Source organism: Colias croceus, chromosome 8 (assembly GCF_905220415.1).
Source record: "Colias croceus chromosome 8, ilColCroc2.1".
Lineage (NCBI taxonomy): Eukaryota > Metazoa > Arthropoda > Insecta > Lepidoptera > Pieridae > Colias > Colias croceus.
Genome location: NC_059544.1, coordinates 2,658,832 through 2,670,577, shown reverse-complemented (window position 1 = coordinate 2,670,577; position 11,746 = coordinate 2,658,832). Strand labels below are relative to the sequence as shown.

At 32.7% G+C, this 11,746-nt stretch overlaps 2 protein-coding genes across 2 annotated transcripts; one reads left to right on the top strand and one right to left on the bottom strand.

Moving 5' to 3' along the window:
• The first annotated feature begins 1,467 nt into the window (after window positions 1-1,467).
• Window positions 1,468-4,053, top strand: LOC123693780 (cytochrome P450 6B5-like). Its single transcript, XM_045638993.1, has 2 exons — window positions 1,468-2,733; window positions 3,377-4,053. The coding sequence occupies exons 1-2, from the start codon at window positions 1,521-1,523 to the stop codon at window positions 3,541-3,543; spliced, it is 1,380 nt and encodes a 459-aa protein (XP_045494949.1). The 5' UTR covers window positions 1,468-1,520; the 3' UTR covers window positions 3,544-4,053.
• A 4,278-nt stretch (window positions 4,054-8,331) lies between these two features.
• LOC123694095 (histidine-rich glycoprotein-like) lies at window positions 8,332-9,063 on the bottom strand. Its single transcript, XM_045639396.1, has one exon. The coding sequence runs from the start codon at window positions 9,061-9,063 to the stop codon at window positions 8,332-8,334; it is 732 nt and encodes a 243-aa protein (XP_045495352.1).
• Between the last annotated feature and the right edge of the window lie 2,683 nt (window positions 9,064-11,746).

Genomic DNA, 11,746 nt, shown 5'->3' with positions numbered 1-11,746 from the left:
CTAATAATTATAGAAGTGGAGCAATTACTGATTCTGATGGAGCATTTAAGGAGCAATTTTTTGAGATATTAATAATTAAAAAAAAAAAACTTTCCGCGCTAACTTCCTTCCGGTTTTTTGCAGAATAAGTAAGTAGTTCAAAAACAGCCGTTTCTGAAGGAATTTGTATTTTAATTAAACTGCCATCTCTGAGGCATATTTTAAAGTATGAGCTATTTATAAAATGTCTATATTACCGTAGTTACATGATTGGGCAACAGATGGCGCTTAAATCAAAAATAAATTTTCGTATCAGAGCCATCTATTGGCATTAATAATAACAAGTGTAAGAAAGTAAATTGAAGAACGACAGTAGTTTTGATAAACATCAAAAGAGGGCGCTGCGCTTAAATTAAAAGTAGTTTATTAGGACCGCAGTATATTATTATTATTATAGTCTGTGTTAGGACTTAGGTACAATTATTATTATAATAGGTGCGAAAGCCCGTTTCTTGGAAAAAAATATTATAAAAAAAATTATAACTACTATATTATATTAAGTAGTTAGTTAAATAATTATAATACTAACAAAATTAGTTATTTTCAATAAACAATAATAAAATTATATTGTGAATTAGCTGCTCCAGTCATATTATGCCTCCAGTAGACGTTGTTCTGCCTCAGATCCCTTTTTCGTGATTTCTTTGCACAGAAACCTACCTTCCTTTAAAAAAAATAGCCGAATTGATCAAGCATTACTAAATACAAATAATATTATTAAGTATGTAGTATTATTAAAATCCGTTCATATCCATTTGTAACAATAACATTGCTTTAGCTTAATTTTATACAAATAGGTATTGATGTTATTTGATAGGAAACATTATTAAGGTAAGTATTAAGTAGTGTATCAATTTAATTAAATACAAATTGCAAATAAAAAAAAGCTTTGATAAAATAATATAATATTCTAATTCATATAATTGGCTTTATGTATTTATCCTTACTGCTACCACAGACTAATAATAATATACTACGTATACAACTGCTACATAATATATCTTGTTTGTATAAGCTGTTGGTGCTCCAAGTAAATATAAAAATAAATACGTAGTGAAAACCTGATGATTAGCAAAATTATAATATGTTGGTTCCGTAAGATTGAATATTATTAAACACTAAAAACACAATGTATAGATAATACATATTATTTTGGGCGAAAATTTTAAGAAATAAGTTGCACGCTGCATTTAAACAGGTTTCAAGAACCACAAACTTATAGATAAACAAAGTTAAACAGTAAGTTCACTGCCATTACCATTTAACCGAACACGTGTAAATATCACATCAATTATTATTATCGAGTTAAATGCATTTCACTCTTATTGTAACCATGCAAGAGTCAAATTGGTGTATACCATATTCGTTTTAGTTTAAAATACCTGTACAAGAGGTGTACAGCCTCTTTGAACCGTTACTATGACCTACTGACGTTGAATCTTCACTCAGTTCCCATTGAAGATCAGACAAGCTCGAACGCAATGTTTTTCGAAAGTTTCCTCTTAAACTTATTCATACTTCTCGTATTAATATTTGCGTTGATATTCGATTATGTGACAAAGTTCTTCAGCTATTGGTACATACGCCATGTGCCCTACAAAATGTCACTCCCCTTTTTCGGAAGCGATTACCACCGGGTTCTCGGGCTAAGGAGCACGACTGACGAAGTGAATCATCTATACAGCCTTTATCCCAAAGACAAGTTTGTGGGTTGTATCAAAAGCAGAATCCCAGATTTGATTGTAAAGGATCCAGATGCAGTAAGGAAAATTCTATCAACGGATTTCTCGAATTTCCATTGTCGAGGCCTCGGGCTGGACAAATCCAGGGATGTTTGTTTACGAAACAATCTGTTTTATGCTGAAGGTGAAAAGTGGACTCTACTTCGTAGCAGATTAGAATCAGTGTTGAATAAGAGCGTAGATATCCAAGACGGCTTACATGACTGTTTGTCCGGAATCAATGGAGATACGAACGTTCAACAGTTATTGTCTGAGTTATTGGATATTGTTTTTAAAGATTTACTCATCGGTAATAATGTTGAAGGATCTATTATAACATGTTTGAGGAAGGAGTTTGAACAGCGTACATTGCAGGATAAACTGAAAAGTTATTTGAAAGATATATTCCCTTCCGTATACGTACTGTTTAATTTGAGTACACCGTTTTCAAAATTATATAACAAGTACCGGAATGTAATAAAAGATACAAAATTATACAACGACGTGAAAAAAGCTGAAATGATTTCCCCGTATGAAGTTAAAAACTCCAAAACAAAACTGAATAAAGATTCAGCCGAAGACGAAGCTTTCTCAATATTGTCTTTATTTATAAGCGAGGGATATGCGCCTTGCTTGAAAGTTTTGACTTCTCTCCTATATGAATTGGCTAAACATCCGCAAATTCAAGAAAAGGCTAGAAGGAATAACTCTGCCTTAAATTCGGCAATCAAGGAGACAGTAAGACTTCATCCACCATACTCAATAATTAATCGCAAATGTATGAAGATGTATACGTTTACTAAAAACGATTTTCTAGTTGATAAAGGACTGACAATATCAGTACCAATAGAAGCTATTCATAAAGATGAAAATAATTTCAAAGACGGTCTCTCTTTTAAACCGGAGAGATTTGAAAACATTGGAGAATCCTCATCCTTTTTACCTTTCGGTTTAGGACCGAGAAAATGTATTGGTAAGTTTCTCATCTTTTGATAATTATTTCTACTGCCTATTTTAATGCAAAATAGCCTCAGTTCTTTTTCTCTTACATTTATGTTTACTTCCTTAGTATATTTTATGTTAAAATGTTAAGAAACAAATAAATTATACCTTCAACCTTCTTCAAAGCTTTTCCTCAGGATTTTCTAAAGGATTGTATAGGATAACATGTAAAGGAAAGAAAGGATACATTAACATTATTATTTTATTTATTTCACATGCAGTTTGGTGAGTTTGGTGGAATTGGTACCTTATGGCTCAGTTCTCTTGTTAAAGTACCTAGGTAAATTTGTTTGTTGATTAAAAGGCCTTAAGCATGACGTGAATACAGTAATAATTACACCAATTTTAACATTCTTTTGGGTTTTCTCTTCAAGAATTTGTGATTTCTTTGAAAGTAACATAAAACAATTATTATGCGATTATTTGCTAATTTTGTAACAAATTTACAGTCTTAAACAATAAGTGCATGCATTACAAATTTTGCTATCATTTAAAATAGCTACTAAAGTAAACGTTTCAAATAATATAAAAATTAAGTATCAAAATACCAATAACCGATCTTTCTTTCCTGTTTGTATAGTTCCAGTCGAATTTATATAAAATTTAACTTCCAGGCGAAGAATTGGCGATGGATATTATTCAGAAAGTGGCCAACATTATTCTGAAGAACTTTAATATTGAACCCTGCGAAGCTACTCCTGAGAAACTGCATGTGGTGGATTATAACTTCGCTCGTGTTATAGACAACGTTGTATGGTTGCGGTTGAAGCCGATATTATAGGGATTTGGTAATAAAAAGCTTTGAAATTGTTGATGCTGTTGTTGAATTCTTGCTCAATAAGCCCGGTGCATAGTAAAAAGAGAAAAGTAAGTTAACTTGTGATTTGTGATCTGCTGTGAGCGGTCGGTATTTGTTTATACAAAAATTTAAAATATCAATGTGACATGTGACAACCCTGCGCCTCGCGAGCTAAGCCGTGCGCTCCTAAACGCCGGGAGTTGGCCTACTGCTCTCTTTATACTATGCCCGGTGTATTGGTTACATTTTGGAGGGTTACATTTAGATTTATGTATGTTTGTGATGTTCACTTGTAGATGGATTAAGGGAAGGTATAGTTAACTAATTTATTATACTGATTTACCAACGTTACTTTAGACTTTTAAGCTAGTTTTATTAAAGCGGTTTAGTTAAACCGTTTACTTTAAATAATTTTCGTAAATTAAATCTGTATTATTTAACTTACAAAACAAAAATTTGCAATGTCTTTTTTTTTAGATTTTATACACAAAATGAAAAATACAATAATTTTTGATGTTAATTATTATTTGTGCAAGACTTAACTAATGTTTTATAGTACAAAATAAATATCTTAATTATATTCTAGAGGCAGTCAATAATAATTATGGAATATGGACCAATAATAGGTATTTATCAATTAGCAGCTGATTATGATGTGAAAATGGTTCCGGTATTGTATTTACAATTTAATTTAACTGTATTGAATGTATTGTGTACATATTGAATTAGTTTTCAATAAAGACATATATTGTTTATGAAATTATTGTGTTTTGGCTTTTGATATATTTTATTAGGATTATTGTAAGTAAATAGGTATGTAATGTATTGAGACATAATATTTTTAGACCATCTCTCTCCATAAAGGCCTTCTGCCATTTACAATTATTGATAAATTAAGTACCTTATTGGTACTCATTGTTTGAAAATTATCAGAGTTTATTGACACCTGCATATTCAACCTCATTTTATGAGTGCTTTATGCGCAGCCGCATAGATTAACACACTTTAATTTTATATATTTACCTCTTATTTATCATGAGTTCCGTTACATTGGAAAGGCAGTTTATTTTTAAAGATGTGTATTTGTAATACAACCATTGTCAACGATTATTGACATATTTCTTTATTATGTGAATAGAAAGGGATCGTTTATGATAGTGTGACCTCTTTTACAAATAATTGGAATCTTGTTCGAGAAAGCTATGATATGAAAATGTAGTACCTAGGTAGTACATAATATTATTCGAGTAGGTTGGTAGGTAGTACCTATTCGATGTACAAGAAGAAGTAAATATAAAAATAGATCATGAGGTATGAAGGTAAGAAAGGCATGATATTATAATCACAATCAATAATATATATAAGTATATATAGGCACTAAGATTAGAAGAACAACAATAGAATATAGAGTTAAACTTTATATTATGTTAGGCTGGGTAATCTACGGAAGTACTGATCATGAAAATTCTTTCCCTAACAAAAAGGAACACTATTCAAGACATAGGTAAATTTTTTATCGAATCAACCCAAGTAAAGCCGAGGCTTTTCTGTAATATTTATAACTGTCATCTCATTGAAGATTCAAAATATGTGACGTACGTAGAATTGATCATAAGTACCTCACTAAGTACATCACTAGTAGACTCTAAGTGTTAGTGAACTTAGCATGAGTTGTTTTCTTCCGTGACATTTTGTTTTCCATTTTTTAAATTAGCAAAAGAAACTGGCGACGAAAGATAAAGCACGCTTTATGTAGAGCTTATAGAGATGTAGAGCGACAAAATTGTGACAAATTATTTTCTCGTTTTCATAACTATACAAAAATATAACAAAACTGGTATCAGAGAAATGTTAAATAATTCTTCTGTCTCCTTTTAAATTCAATAATTTACACCTAAAAGATGTACAATGGAATATTTTTATCTACTTTCTTTATGCAATATTATCAACACATCACTATATAATAAAAAATTCTAGTATACAAATTGACATTTTCTCCATCACAAGTGTCGTGTATAATCAAATATTTTACGATCGAAGCTATTTTATGAGCGCAATGTTGTGGTAAGTAGCTTTCGAAAGAGCGTCAAACTTTGGTGAAAATAAGCATCTTATGTTGTAAAAGTTATATGCTAATAAGTGACTGCAAGCTATGAGCTATGACTCATATTCATTTTAACATCCATAGGTACTTTAAAATTAAAAACAAAAACAGTTTCTAAAACCTCGCAACTTTATAAAATAATATACATTGATGAGCATGATTAGATTCAAATATATACTAGACATTGTTTCTTTACAACTCAATTAGATACGCCCACTACTGACTTGTACTTTAAAACCACATCATCTAGCAAAGAACCACAAAAAGTATACAGTTAGAAAAGGAAATAGCTTTTCGCCACGATTTTAAAATCTACGACATTAAAAATATCTGGTATGTCTGTATTTTGTTTGATTGTAGACAGATTTTTTTTGTGTTTTATACATTAAAGACTTTGTAACGGATTTTAAACGCGATTGTTGATTACAATAGGTATATTAGAGATACAGCTGTTGTAGAATTAAACACTTTTCCTTTCAATCATCATTCATGTTTAAGAAACCCGAATTATTATCGACTACATTCAACTTTGTGAAACCGTTATTTTGTTCTATCACACACAATAGTATAAATTAATATTGACAAAACAATTTTACGGTACATTGACCACGAGAGTTACGGTCAAGGCTGAGCATTCCGCAAGCAATGCTGCAAAACTGAGCATTCATAATTAGATCTTTGCAAACTATTTGTAACTATAAGAATGCATTTCATTACGAATTTAATATCTCTTTTCGATAACTGATACTCTACAAATGAACATTACCTACTTCAAGTACAACAAATTGAAGAAATCAGTAAATCTATGTACTTATAGTTAATCAAATTTAGAAATGGTTAGAATTTTTTTATATTTTGCATTACAATGAAATACTGCGCTAGTCGGAAATAAATTCCGTCTCTTGTATTGTACGAAAAAAGAGTTAAGACTAGCTGTGCTCCGTGGTTTCACCAGCATTGCTCCGCTCCTGTTGGTCTTAGCATGATGATATAATATAGCCTACGCCTTCCTCGATAAATGGACTATCTAACACCGAATTATTTTTTTCAAATCGGACCAGTAGTTCCTAAAAGAAGCGCGTTCAAACAAACAAAGATACAAATTCGTAGTAGCTTTATAATATAAGTAAGTAATAAGTATATAATTAGTGCTAGTGTCTTAATAAGACCCTAAATTAATGAACCATAATTATTATCGCAGAGTGATTCACAAGATAATTTATTAATGGACAAATGGGTATGCAAGAAGTGTATGTATTTAGTTTAAATCGCTACAATTAAGACGCATCATTGACTAGATGAAGTTCGCGTTACAAGCGAAAGCGATCTGGTTATAAGCACTATGATTTTATGATTATTGCAGATCTTGTTCTAGGTACTTTCCTTTTAGGATAATATGTACCAGATTATTTTTTAGCTGTTCTAATAGAGTAAGTAGGTACTAACAGAGAAGTAATTAAATTATTTTCTCTGCGTAAACGAGTATAATTGATTGGGATACTATTATTTGCATTTAATTGATTTGACAGCTCTATTTTTGATATAAAATAATTTAAGCGTAATAAAAAAAACATTCCAAATGATGCATGATATATCGTTAATACTTTTCCTATCTCCCAGAACCTCAGGGGCCGTAGACAAAGTAACAATTCAAAAACGATAACGAAGTTAGAAAAGGCAAAAATGTATGGGATTGACATACGCCGCGTTAGATCACGTGGTCCATCTATGTCAATCCCATACATTTTTGCGATTTCTAACTTCGTTATCGTTTTGTAATTGTAACTTTGTCTAAGGCCCCAGGTCCCTTTACTTGATCACTGTCATGAAATATTTTCCAAAAAATATTCCTTAAATTTATATTATCATGCTGCATCTTCTCACTTGTTGATTCTATTAATCACAATACACATTCGTAGGAATGTTCCCAGTGACGTCACGTCTGCTGAAGCGAATCCGTCTGACTCCATTTAGTTTGCCTCATTTGTGTGTTACTAATGCTAATGCTTTGCTCAATCTAACCCTATAGAGATAATATCTCTTTGAACCTGTACCCTATAATAATGTAGAAATTTTTATGTGTGATAATGTTATCTTGTCCAGATGTTTATTTGCAGAATTTGGCCTATTCAAACATAAATATTCAGTTGTGTTACTTAGGTGGCCTTCATTTATTAGATATTTTTGTATTTTTGTTTTACTTTATGGTCAATAAGAATGGTCGATTGTTTTTCACAGTTATAAGCCAAACAAAACTGTTTTGTAAGAAGGAAATCAATATTTTAAGAGGTGTTTTAGGGAAGACAGTAAAAAATATTTTAATATATTTTTAATTTTATATAAAACCAACAACAATAGTAAAACGACATAACAAATTATAATAATTGCCTATCTAAGTAGAAAATTAACAGAATATTGTGATATTTTATGCTCCGCCATAATGTTAAATTGACGATGGTCAATCGCCCGTAGTTCGGTATAAAGAGAAATCTAATTATTATTTCTTAACTACCGATGAATTCGCATCGTCACTGGCACTCAAAAAATTTATTTACACTAGTCATAAAGCTCAATAGTTTTGTGGACTATGGAGCAGATTGCCTAAGTGGCAATGACAGTTAAATTAACTAACATAGATAGTAAAACAATTACAGCCTTTTAGTTTATCAGTGCTTGCCATGGTGGAAGCCCCAATGTTTGTGGCCGTCATGACCGCCCTTCTTACCATGGTCGTCATGATGGTGATGATGCTCATGATGACCGTGATGACCCTTATGACCGTGGTGGTCTTCATCGTGATGATGCTTATCGTGATGGCCGTGCTTGTCATGATGATGACCGTGATGACCACTGTGATGATGATGACCCTTCTTGTGACCGCCATCATGATGTTCATGGTGTCCGTGATGATGACCATGTTTGTGGTGCTTGCCTTCATCATGATTGCCGTCATAGAAGTGGTGGTCCTTATGGAATGTGTCCTTGTGGTATTTCTTGTGGTAGCCGTCGGTCTTCTCTCCCTTATCGTGATGTTCATGGTGGCCATGTTTCTCGCCCTTGTGGTGGTGGCCGTGCTCGTGGTGATGACCGTGATCATCGTGCTCGTCCCAGTGTTTATGGTGATCACCGCCGTGTTCGTGATGGTGTCCGCCATGATGATGTTTACCATGATCACTGTGATCGCCTTTGTGGTGATGGTGATGTCCTTTATGTCCCTTGTGTCCTTTGTGGTCGTGTTCATGGTGATGGTGTCCATGATGAGCCTTTCCACCTCCCTCTTCATGGTGGTGACCTTTACCGCTGGCAGCGGCTACAAGGTCCTTTCCATCATCAGCTAATTCGATGGAGTACACTGCTGCCACAAGGCAGAGTAAGCCAAAGGCTACAAGTAACTTCATGTTGTTGAATGATGTTTGTATGCTTGGACTGTGTAGATCTAGTCTTTTATAGTCGATTGATTTTGATGAAGAAAGCATTTGTAAACGCTATTCACAATACTCAGTTTTACTTTGATGTGTTTTTTCATCAATGCCGCTATGTCCGGTGAATTAAAGTAATTAAGTTTCAGATGATTTTCTATTTGCAAAATTTTATTTATTTTTTTATATGTAGGTTTGATGTAGTCATTATACATGTTGTATTTTGATAAGAAGTCCTCTAATACAACTAGACTTTTGTCCGCAGTTTCACTCGCATGCACGTAAATAAGCGTACCTTAATCTCAATCCTACTGTTTTCGCGGTATGAAAGAACTCAAGTTTTGGTGCAGTGTACAATATTTCATTTAGATTATTTTAAACTAATAAACATGCCTCGAATGTTTTACGGCTTAACAGTTAACACGACGTTAAACAGGTAAAGGCGTAGGTTTTTCCGCTTTATAAAATTGGTGTATTTTAGCAGAAACATGTAAAATTACATTTTAATGACCATTCCAATAGGCCCACTTTACACCTGCACTATTAGATTCTTATGTTATTTACCAGCGGCAATTTATAATTTCAAACAACTCCTGATGGTAGTCTATTATAGTAGAACTAACATTATTAATGAGAATGCTAATAAAAATCTCCAATAACGAAGCGCAGAGCAAACAAAATCCATCAAGAATAACTCAACCGAAATTTATAACCAGAGTTCCGTATTCCATTCACCACAGTCTAACAATTTAGTTATTAATGTAGATAGTTCAAGTTATACTAGTACATCACCGAAGTTGGGTCAAACGGTAGCAGTTTGGAACGGGATAGTTGAAGTAACTTTGTAATGTTGGTACAGGATGTTAGTATAGCGGGCTATGTAGCGTGTTGTTTTTCTTGTGCAGTTTTTAGCACGTTTTGAACGTTGGGCGTGATGGCTATTATGGTACCTACCAATGTTTAGTGGTTATATTATGGTACCTACTAATAGTCTGCATGTTTGGTTTTATGTGAGCTTTTTATTTACGAAATTAAATAGGTTTCAGATGCGGTAGATTGAGTGTCGTGTTGGCTGTAGAGTTTTCGATGCGTCGGGATAAATAATGCACTTAAATAGTACATTGCGTTTCTGGTTTCTTGTATGTCTAAAAGATACCAGAAGTACACTGAACAAAGTAAACTATAATATTATCATCCTAATCCTAATCATTTCATAAACAATTTAATACTGCAAAATTCCTCAAGAATTTTACAAATTATTGGAGCTGTAAAATAAACACATGGTCTTATTTTTTATTTATTGATAAATTATGTTGGTGGTAGTTAGTATAGAATTATAAATAATTTTATAATAATAAATTATAATTTAATATATTAAAACAAAGTGAAAACAATCAAGTAGATCGATTTATTAGAAATTGTAGAGTCTAGTGAGCTTCAAATGAAGATGATACAGTTTACATATTTTTGGACTTAACAAATAATGCAAAGGTATGTAAATATTATGTTTATTATTATATATATATTCATTTAACTAACAAGGAAAATTCAAACATAGTAATAAGGCGATTAACACACGGTGCCGCGTGCCGCCGCGGTTGGCGGTGAAGCGGTTCTCAAGTTGCATTGGCTTCTATTAAATCCGTTGATACCAAACACACATACACCGCCCGACCGCGCGGTCGAACAGTCCGTTCCTCGTAGGGATTCACTGCCAACCGCCGCGGTGCGCGGTGCCGTGTGATAATCGCCTAACTCAGCCCCAGGAATCACAGACACAATAGAAAATCTATTGTGTCGTGGTCCGATCGGGCCGCTGGGGGCTCAATGGGGTAGAAAAACCTGCTTAGTTCCCGTTCCCGTGGGATTTCCGGGATAAAACCTATCCTATGTGTTAATCCAAGTTACTCTCTATATGTGTGCTTAATTTCATTGTAATCGATTCTGTAGTATTTGCGTGAAAGAGTAACAAACACACACTCATCCTCACAAACTTTCGCATTTATATTAAGTAGTAGAATAATCTTATTGAATTATTTCCCTTATGAAGATATTAATCAAAAACAATAATAATTGATCTGAACCAATAATTTTATAAAACACATTAATTCAAGCATTGCTATAAACTTATAGATTAATTATGAGATAAAAGACAATATTACATTGTATTATGTAGATTACTGTCAATTGAAAATAATAATAGCTTTTAGGGCCGATTTTTCAATGCCCAGATAAACAGCTAGATAGACTTTATTCTTCAGTTAACAAAATATTCAATTTTTCAATAGACGAATAGGACTTATCTATCGAATAATTACGTTATTTGAGGAATAAATCTATCTGCTGCTCCAACGGCCAGATAGCGTGCTATTCGACGATTAGACGTTTGAGTTGACAACTGACGCGTCAAATTTGGGATATTTTCGTATGTAATAACATAGAGCGTAGAATTTTTACAATAAAGCCTCTTTCTATAAAATAATTATCAATTAAAATCATATTGAAATTGATGTTTTTGATAGTACCTACTGATGATCATGCCATTGAAAATTTGCCGGACGCTGCCTTTATGTCGTTTCCATCGTAAAATATATAAATTTTAACACAAATTTAATCAAAACTCTTTACTCGAATCAAAACAATAATCAACAATCATAGAACA